The sequence below is a fragment of the Schistocerca cancellata genome, chromosome 8 (genome assembly GCF_023864275.1).
Source record: "Schistocerca cancellata isolate TAMUIC-IGC-003103 chromosome 8, iqSchCanc2.1, whole genome shotgun sequence".
Taxonomy (NCBI): Eukaryota; Metazoa; Arthropoda; class Insecta; order Orthoptera; family Acrididae; genus Schistocerca; species Schistocerca cancellata.
This window is the reverse complement of record NC_064633.1, coordinates 240595608-240619743: the sequence shown is the minus strand read 5'-3', so window position 1 is coordinate 240619743 and position 24136 is coordinate 240595608. Positions and strand designations below refer to the sequence as shown.

General features: G+C 43.5%; 1 protein-coding gene across 1 annotated transcript in view; it reads right to left on the bottom strand.

The window, feature by feature from the left end:
- Window positions 1-10923, bottom strand: part of LOC126095098 (myrosinase 1-like) — a 67600-nt gene extending 56677 nt beyond the window's left edge. Inside the window, exons 1-2 of the mRNA XM_049909794.1 lie at window positions 10778-10923; window positions 10427-10557 (exon numbers count right to left, since the gene is read on the bottom strand). Of these exons, the coding sequence (XP_049765751.1) occupies window positions 10427-10557; window positions 10778-10913 (267 nt within the window). The 5' untranslated portion in view covers window positions 10914-10923. The remainder of the gene's footprint in view (window positions 1-10426; window positions 10558-10777) is intronic.
- Window positions 10924-24136: the final 13213 nt, after the last annotated feature.

The following is a 24136-nucleotide window of genomic DNA, read 5'->3' as shown; positions in this document are numbered from 1 at the left end:
ACATATTGTACACTCCTGGAAATGGAAAAAAGAACACATTGACACCGGTGTGTCAGACCCACCATACTTGCTCCGGACACTGCGAGAGGGCTGTACAAGCAATGATCACACGCACGGCACAGCGGACAAACCAGGAACCGCGGTGTTGGCCGTCGAATGGCGCTAGCTGCGCAGCATTTGTGCACCGCCGCCGTCACTGTCAGCCAGTTTGCCGTGGCATACGGAGCTCCATCGCAGTCTTTAACACTGGTAGCATGCCGCGACAGCGTGGACGTGAGCCGTATGTGCAGTTGACGGACTTTGAGCGAGGGCGTATAGTGGGCATGCGGGAGGCCGGGTGGACGTACCGCCGAATTGCTCAACACGTGGGGCGTGAGGTCTCCACAGTACATGGATGTTATCGCCAGTGGTCGGCGGAAGGTGCACGTGCCCGTCGACCTGGGACCGGACCGCAGCGACGCACGGATGCACGCCAAGACCGTAGGATCCTACGCAGTGCCGTAGGGGACCGCACCGCCACTTCCCAGCAAATTAGGGACACTGTTGCTCCTGGGGTATCGGCGAGGACCATTCGCAACCGTCCCCATGAAGCTGGGCTACGGTCCCGCACACCATTAGGCCGTCTTCCGCTCACGCCCCAACATCGTGCAGCCCGCCTCCAGTGGTGTCGCGACAGGCGTGAATGGAGAGGCGAATGGAGACGTGTCGTCTTCAGGGTTGAGAGTCGCTTCTGCCTTGGTGCCAATGATGGTCGTATGCGTGTTTGGCGCCGTGCAGGTGAGCGCCACAATCAGGACTGCATACGACCGAGGCACACAGGGCCAACACCCGGCATCATGGTGTGGGGAGCAATCTCCTACACTGGCCGTACACCACTGATGATCGTCGAGGGGACACTGAATAGTGCACGGTACATCCAAACCGTCATCGAACCCATCGTTCTACCATTCCTAGACCGGCAAGGGAACTTGCTGTTCCAACAGGACAATGCACGTCCGCATGTATCCCGTGCCACCCAACGTGCTCTAGAAGGTGTAAGTCAACTACCCTGGCCAGCAAGATCTCCGGATCTGTCCCCCATTGAGCATGTTTGGGACTGGATGAAGCGTCGTCTCACGCGGTATGCACGTCCAGCACGAACGCTGGTCCAACTGAGGCGCCAGGTGGAAATGGCATGGCAAGCCGTTCCACAGGACTACATCCAGCATCTCTACGATCGTCTCCATGGGAGAATAGCAGCCTGCATTGCTGCGAAAGGTGGATATACACTGTACTAGTGCCGACATTGTGCATGCTCTGTTGCCTGTGTCTATGTGCCTGTGGTTCTGTCAGTGTGATCATGTGATGTATCTGACCCCAGGAATGTGTCAATAAAGTTTCCCCTTCCTGGGACAATGAATTCACTGTGTTCTTATTTCAATTTCCAGGAGTGTATATTCGTAGTTTTCCCTTATGGCTTATCCCTATTTTTCTCAAAACTTAGAATGCCGTGCCCCGTTCTACATTGTCTAGCGCTTTTTCCAGGTCGACAAATCCTATGAACTTGGCTTCCATTATTAAACGCAACGTCAGAACTGCCTGTCGGATGCCTTTATCTTTCCTAAAGCCAAACTGGTTGTCAACTAACCGATCCTCAATTTTCTTTTCCGTTTTTCTGTTTATTATTCTTGTCAGCAACTTGGATGCATGCGCTGTTAAGGTGACTGTTCAATAATTCTCTCATCTGTCGGCTCGTGCAATGTTCGGTATTGTGTAGATGATGTTATCCTGAAAGTTAGATGGTATACAGCCAGATTCATAGAATCTCTACACCAACGTAAATAGTTGTTTTTTTTGCCATTTCCCCCAATGATTTTAGGTTATCTACTCCTTCTGTGTTATTCGATTTTAAGGCTTCCGAATCTCCTTCAAATTCTGATTCTAATACTGGATGCCCTACCTCTTGTTTACCGACTCTTGTTTCTTCTTCTATCACGTCATCGGACAAGTGGTCCCCCTCAAATGGGCCCTCAGTGTACTCTTTCCACCTGTCCGCTCTCACTTCTGCATTTAGCTGTGGAAATCTCATTGGACTGTTGTTACCAGCCTTGCTTTTAATTTCATCGAATGTTGTTTTGACTATTCAACATTCTGAGCCAGTCCTTCCGACGGTCATTTCTTTCGTGATTTCTTCACATTTCTTACGCAACCATTTCGTCTTAAACTTCCCTGCACTTCACATTTACTTCATCCACAAGTGACTGGTATTTCTTCTGTATTCGTGAATTTCACCGAATAACTTTGTACTTTATTTTTTCAATGACCAACTGAAGTACATCTTCTGTTCTGCACACACAAATCACGTAGTACTACCGACACTATAACTCGTCAACCGGTTCCAATAGAAGAAGAATATTGTTCAGAGTACCTGTTGCTGTTTCGACAAACGTAACCCAAACATGTTAGCTAGAGAACGAGAACTAATTTGGCGAAACGTAGTAAGTGGAAATAAGCGAAATAGGTAAATTCATTGAACTTTCTGGCGTAAAATTTACTTTTCTGGGAAAAAACTCACTTTGGAAATAAAATAATGTGATCTAGTTGCTTAATGAAACACTTTGCTCACATTTGTAAAGTTAAGTGAGAAGCAAGGCTATTATGAAACTGGACAAAGTAATGACTAGTCATATCATGCTGTAAAAAGTGAGATTTTGATTCCAGGGGAAGACACAGGAATGTGTGATAGTCGGAAGAAACGGGGAAAGGGCCGGACTGCAGGTACAAACGTAACCTAACTTTATCCATTATTAATGTGAAACACTATGAATGTGATGAGTAGAGGTTTCCAGAGATAACTGCAACCAGTCTCGTTCTGTGATAGATCAGTTTCTAAAATCTGAACTATCTCAAAAGGTGACTGGTTACAGTTATCTCTGAAAATACACACAAAAATATTAATGCCGCTAGAACACATACACAGCTACAGAAGAAAATGAATAATTTTTATTATGTAGAATGCATCTCCCTCGTGATCTCCAAAAGAACTGTAAGTATCGTACGATGGACGAAGGTCAACAGGACGGACGACCAACACTAATTTGAAAGGAACTACAAGGTAATAAGAACGTGAAATTTTGTGCAGCCTACTATGATGATTATGCCGAAAAGAGGATGAAGAATTAATTTGCATATTTGGCAGTTAAATCGTGTAAGTAGGTGTTTCAGTTTATAGACCTAATGAATTTACACTGATCAGGCAGAACATTATGACCACTTGCCTAATAGCCGGTAAGTCCACCTTTAGCGCGGATAACAGCGGCTACGCATCGTGGCGTGGAAGCAATGCGGCCTCGGTAGGTCGCTGGAAGGCACTGTTACCACATCTGCACACAGAAGTCACGTAATTCCAGTAAATTCGGAGATGATGATCTCTGACGCCACGTTCAAACACATCCTAGATGTATTCGATCGTGCTCAGATCTAGAAAGTTGGGGGGGGGGGGGGCAGTACATCAATTAGAATACGCCACTGTGTTCCTCGAACTACTCCATCACACTCCTGACCTTGAAACGTGACCCGTTATCTTGTTGAAATATGCAACCGGTTTACAATACTATATGTCCGTCATGGTTCCCTTCACGAGCTCCACTGGAACCATGGATGCCCACGTGAGCGTTCCCCAGAGCATAACGAGCCGCCTCAAGCTTGTCTTCGTCCCGCAAAACAGGTGTCAACGAGCTGTTCTCTCGGAAGCCGACGTATTCGCGACGTCCCGTCGGCATAATGAAGAATGTGTCGGGATTGTAAGACTACGCCACGCTCTGCTACTGTGAATGTCCAGTGCCGATAGTCAGTGCCCATTTCGGTCGTCGTTTCCGATGTTGTGTGTTAATAGCTGAGGAGTCCTATCGTTAAGAGCGCAAGGGGCCATGTGTCTTTAGACACACTTGTACTCTGTCCAGCATTAAAGTCTGATGTTAATTCTCCCACATTTCGCCGCCTGTCCCGTTTTTCCAGTCTGCCCGGCCTACAACGGCCGGCGTCTGTAAATGAGGGTTGGCCGCCGAACGCCAAGACGTCTGGATGTGGTTTCACTTCGGTTTCACCACGCGTTGAAGACACCCACCGCAGCACTCCTCGATCACCTGACAAGTCGTGCAGTTTCCAAAATGCTGTTGCCGAGCCTCTGGGCCATCACAATCTGCCCTCAGTCAAACTCATATAGATCACTCGCCTTTCCCATTCTATCCACAGACAACACGCTTACTGATACTACATGTGCCGTTCCCGTGGCTGATCAGCAGTCATTGCTTGTCAGGTGACGCTGCTATTGCCTGAGCGGGTTTATATCGATAGTATGTCGGTGGTCATAATGTTCTGGCTGATCAGTGTAAATGGGTGTTTCGGTATACCTGTATAATACTAATTATAGTTCTATTAGGTCTTTTCATATTGTTAAGGTAAGCATTAGCGGACAGAAATTCTGATAGTAGCTTTAAAACTATATTTTAGTGCTTGATCTCAGAATAAACAGAATCACAGGAAATCGTCTGCAATTACTGTCTTCGCGCTTGTTACTCCAAGGCTGGCTCTTGGCATTCACGTTATTCCTGAAAAATCAACATTCGTCAATCTCCCAATCCGTTTCAGGCACACTGCTGAAATTTGTTGACTATAAAACTACCTCTTCTCATGTATTATTGAATACATTCAGAATAAATTTCTCTCTTCGCGAAAACAAGTTACCTTAACGCCTCAAAAGAAATTCTGTGTTCGAATAACTTTCTGATATGAACGGCTGTCTTGAATTCGTTTCCTATGGAAGCATTTTCTTTTTAATTTGGTGAGTTTTTGCCAGTAGACCCCTGTGGCGTATAACATTCACACGGAAAAGTTACTATCGTAAGGTTTTTCGACTGTATGGAATAAAAGCAAGCTATGCGGCTGTGTTGGATTTATTCGGCTCTCTTTTCTTCATTTCCACAGTCGTCCGTAATATCACGGTCACACCAAGAATCCCTACAAGCTCTCAGCACTGTGACTGTCTCGCCACAAAGACACTTGTGATCAACAGAGGAACAGAGATACATTGTATACCCATGTTTCTGTACATTACATTAATACCTATGAAAATAAGTGACAAGTAGCGGAAGAAAGGACATGTGGATAACTGACAAACTGCCTATTGGCTTCCGTCTCGGGTTCTTCGGCCGACGTTCATCTAATGATTTTTCTGACGTTTCGCCAGCACGAGTGGCTGGCATTGTCAAAGCTTCACCCTCCATTGCCGGTGGTGAACTGGAGGCGAGCTCGCGGCCGCAGACTATATGTACCTGGCGCGCCAACGTCCGAGGGCTTCTCCACGGTCATTTCCGGTGCGGTTCTCCTCTTGCTACCTGCGACGGTCGTACGCTGCAGTACGGGAAGCCAGGATCCGTTTACCTTAAGGCTTTCCTCCTTCTTGTTGAAACTGTTCGCGTGTTTTTGGATTTCTACAGCTTCTCTGAACAAGCGCGTGTGATAGTGCTTCTCTACAGCCAGAACTTCCGTGTCGGCGAATTTTATTGCGTGGTCGGTCTCATTCAGTGCGTGCTCTGCCACGGCCGATTTCTCCACCTGCCCCAACCTGCAATGTCGCTTATGCTCTTTGATCCTGGTGTTAATGGATCGTCCAGTCATTCCGACATAAACTTTTCCGCATGTGCAAGGTATACGGTATATTCCCGACATTGCAAGTGGGTCTCTTTTCTCCTTCGCCGATCTAAGACACTCTTTGATCTTCCTTGTCGGTTTGAAAATCGTCTTTACGCCGTGTTTGCGCAATATACGGCCGATTCTGTCCGTCACTCTGGGAATGTATGGCAGAAAGGCCGTACCCGACATTTCTTTTTCTGGTTCCTTACTTCGCCGAGTGTTTGGCTCTGTTACACTTCTAATGTAATTTGTGGAGTACCCATTGCTCCTCAGAACAGTTTCCAGGTGTTGCATTTCTCGTTTGAGGTGTTGAGGCTCACATATGGAACGAGCTTTTCTTCGTGAGCGAATACATACAACACGGAGAGACTTGGCAAGAACGGATCAGGAACTTCTGGACATTTTCTATCAACTAAGTAGCAGAATGCATCGAGACGACTGGTACAAGATCGACAGCATCACTCACAGGAGCATGCAGAACGAACTCGAGCGCTGCACCGAGCGGCAAAAGAAAAAGTTTGAAAGATGCCGGAAGCAGACCGACAAGGCGATTCCCGACATGTCACACACAGTGGTCAACCTCACTGAACGACAACTTACCGAAGAGGAAGTGTCTGTTCTTCAAAAAGGAGGGAATTTCGCTATCATTCCGAGAACTATACCTATGGAGGACATCATTGCCAACACCGAAGCAGCCATTCGGACCCTTCCTTGTGAAAGGGCAGAGGAAATACGCACTGAAACATCCAGGATACTGCGCCGAGCAAAACCACCAGCTTGCAACCTGAAGAAAGAAGAGGTACAAGCCATTAAGAAGCTCAACGCCGACAAGAGTATATTGGTACTGCCTGCCGATAAGGGGAATGCGACCGTCGTAATGAAGACCGAAGATTATGAGCAAAAGATCCGAGACCTATTAGATCCGACGACGTACCGAAAACTAAGCGCAGATCCGACGCAGCGTATCACTCGGAATACGAATCGATTAATCAAGGCGTCTTCTCTGCCGGCGGACATACAGAGAAACCTGCGCAACACAGAAGCCCTACCACCTCGGCTGTATGGATTACCCAAGATCCATAAGAACAACGTTCCACTGAGACCGATCGTTAGCGCTCCTGGCTCACCAACGTATAAACTGGCGAAACACTCGGCCTCTCTGCTCCAGCCACACGTGGGAAAGACCGACACATACATTAAGGACTCAGGACACTTCATTGAGAAGCTGAAGAAACTGAAACTTGCGCCAAACGACATCCTGGTCAGTTTTGATGTTGTTTCGTTATTTACGAAAGTGCCACTCAGCGACGCTCTGGAGCACATCGGTTCCATGTTCCCGCAAGACATCAAAAAGCTCTTCCATGCATGTCTCACCACGAGCTATTTCACGTGGAATGGCGATTTCTACGAACAGCTGGAAGGCGTCGCCATGGGTAGTCCTCTCAGTCCAGTGGTGGCCAACTTCTTCATGGAACAATTCGAAGCACAGGCACTGGACTCGGCGACTTGCAAACCTAAGGTGTGGTACAGGTACGTCGATGATACTTTCGTGGTGTGGAGCCATGGTGAAGAACAGCTCGGTGAATTCCTGAGACACTTGAACAGCCTCCATGCCAACATAACATTTACCATGGAAGTAGAAAAGGACAAGAAACTGCCATTTCTAGATGTGCTGGTCACAAGGGACGGCGAAAACCTGGGACACAGCGTGTATCGAAAACCGACACACACGGACCGATACCTGCACAAACTGTCAAACCACCACCCGAGCCAGAAAAGAGGCATGATTAGTACGCTCGTAAAGAGAGCAGGACGAATATGTGAGCCTCAACACCTCAAACGAGAAATGCAACACCTGGAAACTGTTCTGAGGAGCAATGGGTACTCCACAAATTACATTAGAAGTGTAACAGAGCCAAACACTCGGCGAAGTAAGGAACCAGAAAAAGAAATGTCGGGTACGGCCTTTCTGCCATACATTCCCAGAGTGACGGACAGAATCGGCCGTATATTGCGCAAACACGGCGTAAAGACGATTTTCAAACCGACAAGGAAGATCAAAGAGTGTCTTAGATCGGCGAAGGAGAAAAGAGACCCACTTGCAATGTCGGGAATATACCGTATACCTTGCACATGCGGAAAAGTTTATGTCGGAATGACTGGACGATCCATTAACACCAGGATCAAAGAGCATAAGCGACATTGCAGGTTGGGGCAGGTGGAGAAATCGGCCGTGGCAGAGCACGCACTGAATGAGACCGACCACGCAATAAAATTCGCCGACACGGAAGTTCTGGCTGTAGAGAAGCACTATCACACGCGCTTGTTCAGAGAAGCTGTAGAAATCCAAAAACACGCGAACAGTTTCAACAAGAAGGAGGAAAGCCTTAAGGTAAACGGATCCTGGCTTCCCGTACTGCAGCGAACGACCGTCGCAGGTAGCAAGAGGAGAACCGCACCGGAAATGACCGTGGAGAAGCCCTCGGACGTTGGCGCGCCAGGTACATATAGTCTGCGGCCGCGAGCTCGCCTCCAGTTCACCACCGGCAATGGAGGGTGAAGCTTTGACAATGCCAGCCACTCGTGCTGGCGAAACGTCAGAAAAATCATTAGATGAACGTCGGCCGAAGAACCCGAGACGGAAGCCAATAGGCAGTTTGTCAACAAGTGGCCACGAAAGCCTCAACAATTTTGTATGTGGATAACTGCTTAAACCACTGACACGCATATGGGAAGAGCGAGGCTCAGATGACCTTAGATCACAATAGTGTTTTCCCTGGTTTTCCTAAATCTACACTTCTGGAAATTGAAATAAGAACACCGTGAATTCATTGTCCCAGGAAGGGGAAACTTTATTGTCACATTTCTGGGGTCAGATACATCACATGATCACACTGACAGAACCACAGGCACATAGACACAGGCAACAGAGCATGCACAATGTCGGCACTAGTACAGTGTATATCCACCTTTCGCAGCAATGCAGGCTGCTATTCTCCCATGGAGACGATCGTAGAGATGCTGGATGTAGTCCTGTGGAACGGCTTGCCATGCCATTTCCACCTGGCGCCTCAGTTGGACCAGCGTTCGTGCTGGACGTGCAGACCGCGTGAGACGACGCTTCATCCAGTCCCAAACATGCTCAATGGGGCACAGATCCGGAGATCTTGCTGGCCAGGGTAGTTGACTTACACCTTCTAGGGCACGTTGGGTGGCACAGGATACATGCGGACGTGTATTGTCCTGTTGGAACAGCAAGTTCCCTTGCCGGTCTAGGAATGGTAGAACGATGGGTTCGATGACGGTTTGGATGTACCGTGCACTATTCAGTGTCACCTCGACGATCACCAGTGGTGTACGGCCAGTGTAGGAGATCGCTCCCCACACCATGATGCCGGGTGTTGGCCCTGTGTGCCTCGGTCGTATGCAGTCCTGATTGTGGCGCTCACCTGCACGGCGCATACGACCATCATTGGCACCAAGGCAGAAGCGACTCTCATCGCTGAAGACGACACGTCTCCATTCGTCCCTCCATTCACGCCTGTCGCGACACCTCTGGAGGCGGGCTGCACGATGTTGGGGCGTGAGCGGAAGACGGCCTAACGGTGTGCGGGACCGTAGCCCAGCTTCATGGAGACGGTTGCGAATGGTCCTCGCCGATACCCCAGGAGCAACAGTGTCCCTAATTTGCTGGGAAGTGGCGGTGCGGTCCCCTACGGCACTGCGTAGGATCCTACGGTCTTGGCGTGCATCCGTGCGTCGCTGTGGTCCGGTCCCAGGTCGACGGGCACGTGCACCTTCCGCCGACCACTGGCGACAACATCGATGTACTGTGGAGACCTCACGCCCTACGTGTTGAGCAATTCGGCGGTACGTCCACCCGGCCTCCCGCATGCCCACTATACGCCCTCGCTCAAAGTCCGTCAACTGCACATACGGTTCACGTCCACGCTGTCGCGGCATGCTACCAGTGTTAAAGACTGCGATGGAGCTTCGTATGCCACGGCAAACTGACTGACACTGACGGCGGCGGTGCACAAATGCTGCGCAGCTAGCGCCATTCGACGGCCAACACCGCGGTTCCTGGTGTGTCCGCTGTGCCGTGCGTGTGATCATTGCTTGTACAGCCCTCTCGCAGTGTCCGGAGCAAGTATGGTGGGTCTGACACACCGGTGTCAATGTGTTCTTTTTTCCATTTCCAGGAGTGTATTAACTCGAATCATAGAGAGATTTCAATGCAAGCAACATCGAAGTTATACGACTTCATCTTGTCTGTTTCGGGTCTTATTTCCATGTATAATGAACGTCTCATTGATGGGACTTTATACAGTACTCTCCCTTCCTTTCTTTTTTATATTCCCGAAATTCTTATACTTTGTTCTTCATCTGCTGCTGGAATGTTCGTTGTATTTTATTTGATTCGTCTAATTGTTGGCTAAGACGGACACATTCATTCTTCTGTAGCTCGAGAGAACGCTACGTCAGTCTGTCACTGTTGTCTCCCCAAATCCTAGATTTAACCAATTTCCGCGTAACTGTGGTTAACCCTTTGATTTGCTCTTAGATGTTTACCCAAAGCAAATTATGCTTGAAACTAAACGGACGTTTTAGAGCACTTTGTACCCCAAGCAAAATGGGTAACTAAAATATGACCATTTTATGTCGAATGACTTGAAGAGAAAATAAGGTAGATGCTGAGTTGAAGTACTCATAAGCAGAAATTAGTCTTTTCCGCTTTGGAAAGTGTACTTACATTGAGTGCCTTCAACATCTGCACGTCTTCCTGGTACTTGTGGTAAGAATCGCAGGCGACGTCCCCGGTGTCTCCTGTGGTATATTCCGGATGATTGTGGAAAAAGTAGTCCTGAATGCTCTCTCCTTTGCCTGTACAGACAGGCAAGAACGTCGTGGTATTTGACGAAACCTATTAATTATTCTCATGGAAATTTGTTATTGATTTTGTATTGGGAAAACAACAATATGGAAGATACTGAACGCGTATATTATTATAAACAATAAATATAATTTAACGTCTTTGAATACACAGTTTTCTTTTGTCCTTTGCTACTTTGCTACGGAGTACAATTAATGTTTCTAAACTTACCATCTTCATTCCAGGCTCCTTCTACCTGATATGCGGATGTTACAGCTCCAAACAGAAAGTCATCAGGGAATCTATTAGTGACTGTCTGTGCCGAAGCTACGGCCAATACAGCCGTGAAGGCGATCAGCAAACTCATTACTGGAAATTTTCAGTGCCTGATCGTGAGCTACCATGAGCCACACACACACACATATATATATATAATGTGATTAAGTTGTAGTTTCGTAAGACGTCGCAAATCACGAAATAGATTAAATCTGTTTGATTTCTGTACTCATCATTTAATTAAAAGATCGCTTTAGGAATAGACCATGACGTGACATACAAGTGCTTCTCGCTGAAGTTATCGAAGATTTCTGGAGAAAAACTCGTATCTCTGTGATTTGCAGTGATATCAGTACAGGCTTTCTTATCAGTTGCGTTTGGATACTCGGGTGAGTTACACCTCGACGGTTCTGTAATCGCATGAGTCCGATGTTTAGCCAAGTCGGTCCTGGAGGAAAGGACAATCGTCGTCCATTACAATGAAGTGACTCATCGCTTAGCTAAACACTAACTCCAAATTACAAAAACAGTAATTGTTTACATGTTTTGGAACGATCCTAAAAATAAATAAACTCTCATCAAAAACAAATTGTAACTTAATAAGGAACCATTATTTTTTTATAAATTGGACACTTTTGTGTAGTAATATTCTAACTGAAATTTTTTCTCCTAAGGAATCTTGAGTGTTACAATGTATACACTCAGGGTAACAAAACTGTAGGATTTATTCGTTTGCTCTACCCATTCACGTGCGAATTAGGTAATTCGAAGGCAGTGCGAGACATTTGACATCGTACCAGCATTTTGTGTATTATCTTCTGTCCTCCATTGTACCCGGTTTCGATTCATTAGGTACTGCAGTCTGCAGGAATCTTGAGTGTTACAATGTATACACTCAGGGTAACAAAACTGTAGGATTTATTCGTTTGCTCCACCCATTCACGTGCGAATTAGGTAATTCGAAGGCAGTGCGAGACATTTGACATCGTACCAGCATTTTGTGCATTATCTTCTGTCCTCCATTGTACCCGGTTTCGATTCATTAGGTACTGCAGTCGCCGAAAGATTCTGCTGCACTCAGGCATATTAGAACTCCTGTTCGAAGAACTGTTTCGGGTTACGGCTGTATGCTGCGTCATTCGAACTGATTCAAAAGTGTGTAGTAAAACCTTGAGGTATTCACTGCCCAGCGAATCTTAGGATACGTGTCAGGAAATTTCATCTAAGAACATCGCAGGGCATACTAAATACGACCTGTCCCAGAATTGCTAGCCTTGTCTCCGAGGAGACGTGTCGGAAGTGTGTCCCAAGTCTCACTGGGCAGGATACGTCTAGAGGGGGATATTCTTTTTATGACAGCAGACATCTTGATGTGAGTGTGACAATCCACTACACGGCTTGTTGATGGGAAGTTGTCCCACTGCCAGAGGGGATTGCTACAGGGAGTGGGGAAAGCAATCTTGGATCCCACTTAGACCGACACGGGGTGTGAAACAGTGGAGGGAGGGGTGAAGGCAGCACAAAAAGAGGAAACTGAAATCGTCTTATGCAAGAAAACAGTACGAAACAGAGTGAAATACAGAAAAGTTACACAGTACACAAGGAAAACTTAGAAGTAAAAGGGAAAAGTGAAAAAAAAGAATTTGTCTGGAAGATAGAATTAAAATATTAAGGGAAATTTTTATGTGATTTTGAAAGATATTCAAAAATTTGCACACTAATTGGTGCAATGAGAACTTAAAGTTCAACGTTTTATTTTGAATTACAGTTCTAAAGGGTACTGGGAGATTTTCGTGTGTTGGGTTATGTAGACTGTGCAGTCAGCAGTTATGTGACCTTGGCATATTTCTACCATCTATGCCCAAAGTTGTTAAACAGTTTCACCAATTTTTCAGAGCCAAAAATATTTCAGTACAGAATCCTTCAACCAACTGGAAAGCAAGTGTAAATTCTCAGACTGGACCTAATTTACTGTGAGTAATTTCGTGCATAATTCAAAGGCGTGTCAAACGTTCCTCTAATCTACTCTATTTGTACTTTGATACAAGTCATTTCACAATATTGGAGTCAGAGACAGATGCCAATTACGTGATGTACGAATTAGCGATTTGTCTTATAATGAGTGTTCCTAACATTTATGGTAAAAATTATACATGCTTTACAGAATCCGAAGGTGCGTACGTCGGAGGGGCTACACGAACTAGATGGTGAATGAAACCCCGAGTAAGAATTATAAATAAACTGCCTCTTAGGGTTCCCAGATGCGTGTCTCATGGTAAAAAAGGCTACAGCAGTGTGCCAAAATTTTGTGCATCCCGGTAACGTATGCGTTAACACAGATGTTCGTCAAAATGAACAGTTGCTTTTAAGTTATTCCTGGAGGAGGCCTTTTGGTTAAAATCTTAATGACTAAATATTACTGACCTTAGTTTCCTATCTTAAAATGGTTTACAATTTTTCAGGTATGACGAATCAGGATCTCCACAATTAATCTTTCTACCAGTAATCAACGTGTTCATGCAGAAATGTGACACAGATTAATTGATGTATTTCTTTTATTTTATCCATATTTTGCAGCTTAAAACGTGACTATACTCAATAAACTCGAGGTATGAATTGAAAAACGCCTTCAGCCACAACTTTTCGTGTTTTATTCAGTACACGATGCATTTCGGACCCTGTGGGTCCATCTTCAGATGTAATTATTCTTAACACATGCATTATTTTTTTCTCTTGAATGTGCTGAAATGCATATTCCTGTCAGGCAAAAGGTTTGACTTTGGGTTATGAATTTCGTAAGTCAATCGCGGAAAATGTGCGAAATAGTGGAAAAGATGAACAGTGTAAACTTACCAAAAAATTGAATTATATTGTACGTTTACACTGTTCACCTTTTCCACTATTTCGCACATATTTTCCGCGTTTGACTTACGAAATTCGTGACCTAACTTCAAACGACCCCTTTTACAGAGCATATATACAGACAAAACTAGAGAGCATTTGGTACACATTTGGATAAAGGAAAACATGTGACAGGAAATATAGAAGTTAATATGAAAGTCTTGCCCATCGCACCAAAAGGAAGATTATTGAATCTGCTGGTAGAAAAGGGAAGTTTACGTGTACAGAAAGTGGATGCTTCATTTGAAGCACTCAGAAACCTACTTGTTTGAGCAGTTTAACGTGTGGCCATGTGCGCCGGCCAACAATAACGAAGAGACTGGGCCTTTTTACTCAGACTCCGCCACAGGAAAACTAAAACTTCTTACGGAGAAGCCACGAGGCGGCGCCACTGAGATCCCACTCCGAATGTGTCATCGACTATAGAGATTTTAATTAATTTTGTTAATTAACATGCAGTGATGTGTAATTATTTTGTCATATTGAAAGGTTTCGATTTATAGATGTGATGTTACATTTAAACTTTATATTCTGACTTTTACACAGTTATGTGTTATCTACTTCACCAGACTTGTAGTTTTTCTGTTACCGCTTATGTCTATTTCAAGAATGGATTTAATTCCACATATTGTGTGTCAGTTCAGCATTTTCTGGCAGACCGACATGTTACCATATGAAGTAATTTTAATAATGACTACGCGTATTGCAATTTAGTTACTGAATTTGCGATACTGGTTACTCATGTACACTGCGCATAGTGCGCTATACTGGCCTCAGTCACGTGAATAAACACCGGGCGGATCCAGGCTATCACCAGCATACTATTTGTATTGTTACATTGTTAATGCCTCACGCAGTTCACATAAATTACGAGCTGGTATTTTGCGGGCGCGGAGCCGGCGCCCGATAGCATGACCTGGTGGATGACATCGGAGGTTCACTGAGGCTTTTTGCAGATGATGCTGTGGTGTATCGAGAGGTTGTAACGATGGAAAATTGTACTGAAATGCAGGAGGATCTGCAACGAATTGACGCATGGTGCAGGGAATGGCAATTGAATCTCAATGTAGACAAGTGTAATGTGCTGCGAACATACAGAAAGATAGATCCTTTATCATTTAGCTAGAAAATAACAGGTCAGCAACTGGAAGCAGTTAATACCATAAATTATGTGGGAGTACGCATTAGGAGTGATTTAAAATGGAATGATCATATAATGTTGATCGTCGGTAAAGCAGATGCCAGCCTGAGATTCATTGGAAGAATCCTAAGGAAATGCAATCCGAAAACAAAGGAAGTAGGTTACAGTACGCTTGTTCGTCCACTGCTTGAATACTGCTCAGCAGTGTGGGATCCGTACCAGATAGGGTTGATAGAAGATATAGAGAAGATCCAACGGAGAGCAGCGCGCTTCGTTACAGGATCATTTAGTAATCGCGAAAGCGTTACGGAGATGATAGATAAACTCCAGTGGAAGACTCTGCAGGAGAGACGCTCAGTAGCTCGGTACGGGCTTTTGTCAAAGTTTCGCGAACATACCTTCACCGACAGTATATTGCTCCCTCCTACGTATATCTCGCGAAGAGACCAGGAGGAAAAAATCAGAGAGATTAGAGCCCACACAGAGGCATACCGACAATCCTTCTTTATACGAACAATACGAGACTGGAATAGAAGGGAGAACCGATAGAAGTACTCAAGGTACCCTCCACCACACACCGTCAGGTGGCTTGCGGAGTATGGATGTAGATGTAGATGTAGCGTAAGTGATGCATCACCCGAATTTGGTGGCCAGACATTAACGCGAGTTCATCGTCATTCTACACAGGCCACTGGACTCGTGACACGGACAGTTATCTTGCCGGAAAATGCTATCGTCGTCGGGGAAGACATCTAGCAACTAGGGATGCAGGTGGTTAGTAATACTGCACACGTAGTCCACAGCTGCTGTTATACCTTCCATTACTAACACAGGCTTTCACCTGTCGCTAGTAGCATTATACTGCCCCTACTGACATATGCCTTTGGCGCTGTGCGTATATATAACATCCATGTGTCTGTTTGACGGCGCATATGGAAATGATCATCGACATAGTGCATCACGAAACTTTATTAACTCAACGGGGTGACACGTTGCTACTGATTCACGGTTCAATCTGAATCATCCCATGCTCAGTGCAATCATACGTGACGGTGGTCTTGGACAGACATGGGAATCCACAGGTGTCGTCTGCTGCCGAGTCGAGTGCTCATCAACATTCGCTGAACCGTGTGCTTCGAAACCCTTGTACTTACAGTAGCATTGTAAACTGTATCGCCGCCTGTTCTACATAACACAGCAGCCAAGCCTCCATCCTCCACATACTGTGATGGAAGGTGGATGTCCCACACCTTGTCGTCTACTCGTGGCTTCATCGCCCATCACCAACTTTCTACAGATGCGCACGACAGCAGTATTCGAACAGCAGACCAGCTTCGCTGTTTCCGAGCTGTTCGTTGCCAGGTGCTAGGTCATAACAGTTTCCCGTTCGCCAAAATTGCTTCGCCAGTAGAAAATGTTCAAATGTGTTTTAAATCTTATGGGACTTAACTGCTAAGGTCATCAGTCCCTAAACTTACACACTACTCCACCTAAATTATCCTAAGGACAAACACACACACCCATGCCCGAGGGAGGACTCGAACCTCCACCGGGACCAGCCACACAGTCCACGATTGCAGCACCTCAGACCGCTCGGCTATTCCCGCACGCTTCGCCAGTAGATTTCTGATTTTCGGCTCCTACTGTTTCTAGACTACTTACCCTTTCTTCTGTAGTCCGTTTATATAGCACAGTTTCTATAGTGCAGCACGCGTCAGTAATCTCACCAGGTGGTAATGATTTTCGTGTTGAGCAGCTGTCATAATACGCCGGCTTATCAGTGTTCATTAAGATGTAGGCTGAATGCGAAATGGAGGCACTGACTCCGAAAAGTGCACTGAAGCACCTTTATCATCTGATTAGTAATAATTTTGGCTTTGGGAGCTGAGAGACCAATAAAAAGTGCGTTCATTGTACTCCACAGAGAGGGGTAGAGTTTGAATTTGCGACTGGACATCAACATCATTATATTAAGTTTTGGTTTAGGCATCCTTGCCTGTTCCAATTTCAAGTAGACTGAAGCTGATCTTCCCATCTCTTCTTAGTGCACCCAACATTCCTTTTCCTTTTAGGTTCAAATGGCTCTGAGCACTATGGGACTCAACTTCTGAGGTCATCAGTCCCATAGAACTTAAAAACTACTTAAACCTAACCAACCTAAGGACATCACACACATCCATGCCCGAGGCAGGATTCGAGCCTGTTACCGTAGCGGTCACGCGGTTCCAGATTGTAGCACCTAGAACCGCTCCTTTTAGGTGTACACTTGTATATTACTTTAGGTATTCGTTTTCCTGTGTTTATTTTTTTTCTGTGCTCCTCTATTTTCTGAAGTATACTTTTGAAACCCAGTTCAATCCATATTTCACTATCTTCTAACTGACCTATGAGTTTGAACCAGCTAGAGGTCTTAGGAGTCTCATCTCTGCCGCTTCAATCCTCCTCCTTTGACTCATGCGTTAGAACTGGTGCTGTCAAAACATTATAAAATTTTACTATCCTTCCGTAACATTTTTGGGGAAAGTGTGCTTTAGAGTACCTAGCAACTGCTGGAATTCTTGCAGCTTGTGTTCTTCAACAATATGTTTGATTATATGAGGCCACCTATGCAAGGTTTTTAAAAGTATTCATTTGCTCTAAAGGCTTATCATCAATTATTATTTTTTATTTTAAATGCTACTTGCCATGGAATTCCGTATCTTAGTTTTACCTTTAGATAATGTCATAATTATTATAAACATTTTCTGCCTTGTGCTAGGACCTAATAGCCCTGTGTGGTTTATCTTCTACGTCCGCTAACATTAACTGATCATCTGCAAACATGAGTGTATTTATAATTTTATTGATAAGGTAATAATGCTGCAGTGCTTTATTCTGTCTTGTCTTTATGTCGTCGTCCTTATTTATATTAATGAAGGTGAGTGATAAACTTCATCCTTGCCTCACTCCATTACAGATTTTTCTCGCAAACGGGCTTTCTTTCTGTGCTTTGATTTTGTTGTGTATATACATACATTGTATTAAGCTTATTAGATGCTACAGTATACCATTCTTTTCTAAAATTTTCCATAACATAACTCTTTGAACTTCATCAAAAGCTTTCTCATAGTAAATAGTAGTAGATTATGTGAGTTGATTGTATATTCTGTGTTTTTCAGTAACTTGTCAGACTGCAAAAACACTATCTAACCAATATCTTACAATCCGAAACCCATTCTGTTCTTCAGTAAGAAACGTTTCCGAATGTACAGTCGTCCTCAAAAGTATCCGAACGACATGAATTGCATTTCGCCTGATTCGCATGCAACCCACATAGCGCAGCTGTCTAGCAGGTCCTCTAATCGCTCCGTGGTACAGTCGTTTGACTATTGAAAATGGTTCCAACAAGTCACCACTAGAAAACACTGCTCCTGATCGCAATAACTCAAGTGGTAAGGTAATACTAAGATACTACAAATATCAGGGAACACCTTATCACAGGTAAGACTGTCCTTAAGGCTTGTAAGCTCACATTTATTACAATAAATGACATACCTGAAATGATACCTCTCTCATTATTACGTCAGATAGGTAATGCACGTAGTTCAATTCGTCGTATTCATGATATCCTCTTCAAAGTAACATACCGTACGTATTATTTAACACAAAATGACATTAAAAATGTAAGTTATTCACGAGCAGCTAGCTGAGAATATGTATGAACTTCAAATGACACGACGAACCGTCTCGTTCTGCATATAGATTCAAACCCAGGTCATGCAGACAAAGCAAAGATTTCGTGACTGACGGAAACTAAGTCATTCCTGATTAGGCATACAGAAAGTGATATACCTCGATTTTAGACAGTATCAATTAGCAAATACCAACTTTAAATTACATAACGCCAACATTTTTAACGGACGCGAATTCCTACCCAACACCTATTGTCCCTGTTAACGAACTAAGAGAGATGTTAAATATTGATTCTTAACAAGTAAGTTACGTGAAATGTCATGAGGTAAAGCTTTGTGTTGGACAGGGACTCGAACCCAGAACCTAATAAGATAGATATAGAAACACAATCAACTGTGACATATCGCATTTTCTCGGCAGTAGCTAGATGTTTTAACCTAAATGACGAGACGAAATATTAATTTTTTCCTTCCCAGGACCTCAACCCGACTCCTATCGCTGTTATACTATAGAGAAAACGAACGTTAAATATGGGTTTGTTGCACCAGCAGAGACATGTGAGCATGTTTGAACTAGAAATAATATGACGAAGAGTTCAGTGCTGACTGGGAATAGAGCTCCACAGATATCTTTGTTGACTACACAGAAAGAGACGTCAGCTACCGCATTTTCTCCACCAGGAGCACGGAATGACATTTTGAACTTACAGTGATCTCGCAAATAGTTCTGTGTCTCACTGGGATTCAAAAACGACAAATATCGTTAGTGTTGACAACGAATGAAAATAAATTAAAAATCGAAATTATTATCCACCAGCAGATAGGTGTTCGCATGCTAGATCTTGATAATGCATTATGAAATCTTTAGTGCCGGGCCAGGATTCGAACCGATTCACGCGCAATATGTTGAGATGTTGAGGAATCTGCAGATTTGAACAAATTGTAGCCGAGCTGTATTGTCACGAAGGGAACAAATTCCGCGTTAAGGGCGGTCTGAGTTGCGTTCCCAGTACAGAACCAATTTTATCGTCATACAGAAGCTCAGATAAAAGATGGAATAAGTGTCCTGTGATCCTACATAGCGTTTGTTTCGTCACCAGAAATAAATAACTAGTATAAGAAAGGTTACTGGTGATAGAGTTTCTAAATTTCGCCACTCCTGACTTTATTGTGGCGCAACCTAACGTCTACTTGGTAGAGAAGGGATATCAATTTTAATGTGAATTTCACGCCACAATGCCAATATATCCTCTTCACTTGGTATAGACAGAAGAAAATGGAATCTGTCTCTCCCTATCTAAAATCACTGACTGAAGTTGGAACAGAACCCAGACCATAGATATATTAAGCTATCATCAGCCCAACAGACCACCAAATCCTCTTTTCAGTGGCTCATTTTTCTATCATAACACCGTTGTGCCACACTGGCTGAGAATTCTGACACACAGGCTCCCTGTATCAATTTGCAGCGTGTTCAGTAAATTCATTTACTTGGTTGACTGAATCACCATGAACTAGCTGCTTCGGTTACCTAGTGCATACATTCAACTTTATTTTGTAATCACCAAAATAAAAACACGTAACTGCCACCAACACAGAACTGCCAACAGTGTAGGATGCAGAAATTTAAATAGGAAGTGTTCCTTTCCACTTGAGCTACTCTATTGCGCTCTCTGTTTGTTGAAAACGTCGTGCAGTGCAAAAGAAAAGGTATAACTGTTTGTCTCTCATAAGTATTGCCCTGGCCATATGCATTATCCACGATAGCCTAACGACGAAAGTCTGTTTTTATAAAAGTGAGTAACTGTACACAAGCGTGCCTCTACTGTCACGAATTGGTAACATACTACTCACTTGGATTTTGATTGGGTCTGTGTTTAATTGGTATGCTGTGTCATACTCTAGAGGTACGCAAATGTGGCATTTCATAAATAAAGTTATGTATTCCTAGAAACCCAAAATTTGCTTGTCAGCAGCGGAATGAGGTGTTACCTGTTGTGCAGCATTATGAGTTTTTCACCATTGCACTATGAGCCGAAAGTATTTACTGGCGATTTCCTTAGCGATGTTTGATCTGACTGTTTGTAGCTCTTTCACAGAACGGATAAAAACGCTACACTCAGTGTGACTGGAACTGCGAACCATAACAGACGCTTCTGCACAGGTCAGCACGTTATCACAGAACTGGCGAAGAAGTATGTGTCTTTTCCTCCTCTTACGAGACCAATAGTGGCTATAATTCCTTAACCGCTATTTGAAGGTCGAGATTAGTAGCGATTTCCACGTTCAATGACTTTTCTGGGCTGAAAACCGTAAATTTACAATCTTTTGTTACCCCTCAAGCGATAATAACTCAGATTATTCAATGGAAATTACAGGTAAAACCAAGTGAATTTTGAGGCTTAATTCCGTGCACACGAGGAAGTAACTCGTCGATCACAACATACATTGCCTTGTTGCCAAATCTCTGTTACAATACGAGCAGGAAGAAGACGAACCGATGTGATCCTACAACGGGCTGGGAAGTGACCATAGCTGGTGTCTCCAAGTCGTGGCTGCAACGGCTTGGAATACGTAATGCGTCTGATTCGCATTTCTGTAACTAGGTTTAAGGACTGGAGCGTAGTTACTAATAATACTCCGAACTGACTGCAAACTAAGCATCATAAATCAGTAACTGTCATAGTTGTTTTTATATTTCTTTCGTAAGTGTACTCAAAACTAAGAATCTCATTCACAGACGTTTTCGTGCCTCTCCGATAGTCGAGCACAACAAACAAATAAAAATAAAAAAAGTATGTTTGTGTGTGTGTGTGTGACAGAGAGAGAGAGAGAGAGAGAGAGAGAGAGAGAGAGAGAGAGAGAGTAAAAAATTGTAAAGAAATTGAATCATGGTATGTAAAGAAATCCTTCATTAAAATGACACGTTCCACATCATTACGAAATATCGTATTCATGATCTATGAAACAACAATTAATGTAATATAATCTAATCTAATCATATCATATTGATGACTAGCCATGAAGAGTCATGAATTACCAAAATTTTTCCTCATACCAGTAACCAAATCTAAACTTGAAAATAAAAGACGACAGTTTTTGTAATAAACTGGGACTTCTATCAAGACCCTTTCGTCCCTGCTAACTAACCACGGAAGATGTCTGATATACCTCTATTCTGAAGTAACAAAGTGTGCATGCATTTAAAGAAGAAGTGCATGATGTGAAGTTCTGTGATGGAAATACGAACCCAACACGTAATCGGATTGTTAACTAAGTAAAATCAAATATTTTGTTTCGGTTTTTCTTACCAGCTGCTAGGTGTTTGAATCTAAAACAAGGAAACAAAATTTTGTGGCTAAGCCACAATCGAACTGCACACCTACCGTGCATCCACGAATACAGCTTAAGTATCAGTTGCTTACTCACCAATAGTAAGATGTGTGCGTGTTTGACCAAAAATAACGACACCTATTGCGATTGTTGGAAACACATAAACAGGCATTAAAAATGTACGTTTATTTTCACTAACAGGGCGGTGTTCACGTAGTAAGGCTTGAAATGAAATTATGAATATTTTTGTACTGGATCAGGTTTAGGACCCACATACTTACCTTTGGAGGATTTCTAGAGAAGATTGTAGTTTTGAGAAAAGGAACGAAATGATTTAACTATACTGTTCCGAGAGATTCAGATCCTCGAAAGAGGAGATACGAATTCGAATCACAGCCCAAATTTTCAACGTCTCTAGTTCAATGAAGTACAAGTAAAGTAAGAGCCCTTTTCCTTTAAATGGCTACCCATTCATCAAATAAAATAAAATTTTCTAATGTAAGTAAGTTTACTGGCGCCTGTATTTATGTTTACCATGACTTCCGCTATGTCATTTCCCAACGTAAGCCGGCTCTGCCTAGTTGGTAATGAAGGAACGTGATGTTTAATGCGGATTATGGATTATAACGTCTTTCTCTTGATGTTACCAGGGGTAAAGTAAATCTGTTTGTGCCTCTTAAAAGTAAATGCCTGAACCCACGCATTGCAGCTGTGGTAGTTCGTTCCGCGAGACCATTGTGGCCACATTTCCCAGCCCCAGGAGTGTGCTGAAACAGATGATGTGCTTAGCATACAAAATTAGTCACGGGGGAAAAAAACGCGAGTCTATTAAGTGATTAAGTAGAAGCAAGCTTCTGAAGCGGAGATTACGCTATTCTCACGTCACCAGGATGTAAAGACTCTTCTAGGCATCATAGGCTCGATGTGAAGCCATTTTCAAATTTTCAATAATTCAGCAAATTTCTTAATTCGAGAAAATCCACTTGGAAGTGTGAAGTTACGGGATAATCGATTATCACCATCATTATTACTATCATTTTCTTCATACCGCTGCTGGAACACTGTACTTGAACATCATTTGATGTCTTTTGGTCACTATAGAAGTAGTTTCCCAAGAACAGGTTCTTTCCCTGTCTACGGAAACTTTTTTTTCATGTTAATATCAAACATCAGTAATTACTCGTAGATTACATTAAGACTAAAGTAATTGATGAAGACGTTACTTGATAACAAAAAACGCGATGCCTTTCTTCATTTACTTGCGCCTAGAAATGGCTATCGAATACTGCCAAACCAAAAGGTAAGAGATCTTACTGCCTTCCGATATACGTCGCTGTCAGTTCTTCCATATGATTTGGACGACATGACCTGTTTCAAGTTGTGTATGACAGACAATGTTTTAGAAAATCAGTTGTTTGTCTTTGCAATAAACAGAAAGATTTTCATTCTAAGCTATCCAAGTACAAAATTTTCACAATATTAGTTCAAATTTAATATTCGCTTCTATAATGTAGGAAAGTATTTCACAGTTGCAAAACTCGCATCCGAACCATTGACCTTACACTTACTCGATGACCATAAATTCTAGCTCAGAGTGACACCAGAGTTTGCCACTGCTCTTTCTCACCGGAAAATACGCAATTCACTCATTGGACTCCGTAAGTACACTGTAACAGTAATTTCTGTGTGTATGCAATGCATACGGATTAGAATTTAGTGGTGCTTTCTCTTCCACTCCTGTATACAATATGCCTGGTGTAAACGGGCCCTTTATCGTTACAGGCCCTGGGCAGTGCAACAGTAATGTGCTTATACTGACAACCTGACTGTTCCTTTTACCTGATTTTGTAATCATTTAAGTAAAACAACATGACCTTCCAGTGGGAGACATTTCGTCCCTCTTTTCCTTCTGTGAAATTTGTCAGTAAGCTTTTTGCCTTCCAACCAGAGAAATGCGGCAGAGTATGGCCGGTAAACGATTCACAAACCACGATTTAGTGCCGTTAAGATGATTTATTTAAACGTCACAAGAATGCACATAGGTGCAATTGATTTCGAGGTGCAAAGTGTTAGTTATCTTACTTTTGTGACAGGTGGGCGTAAGTGATTTCCAAAGACTTTTTATTGTACTGAAATAATCTTTTGTCACAAAGTAACAAGGCAAGTGTTTTATCCGTATATGTTTTGTAGGAAACTGTAATCGTGATGGAAGATTATACACCTGAAAGTTTGACACAACTGGTAGGAGAAAACACTGCATATTAACCA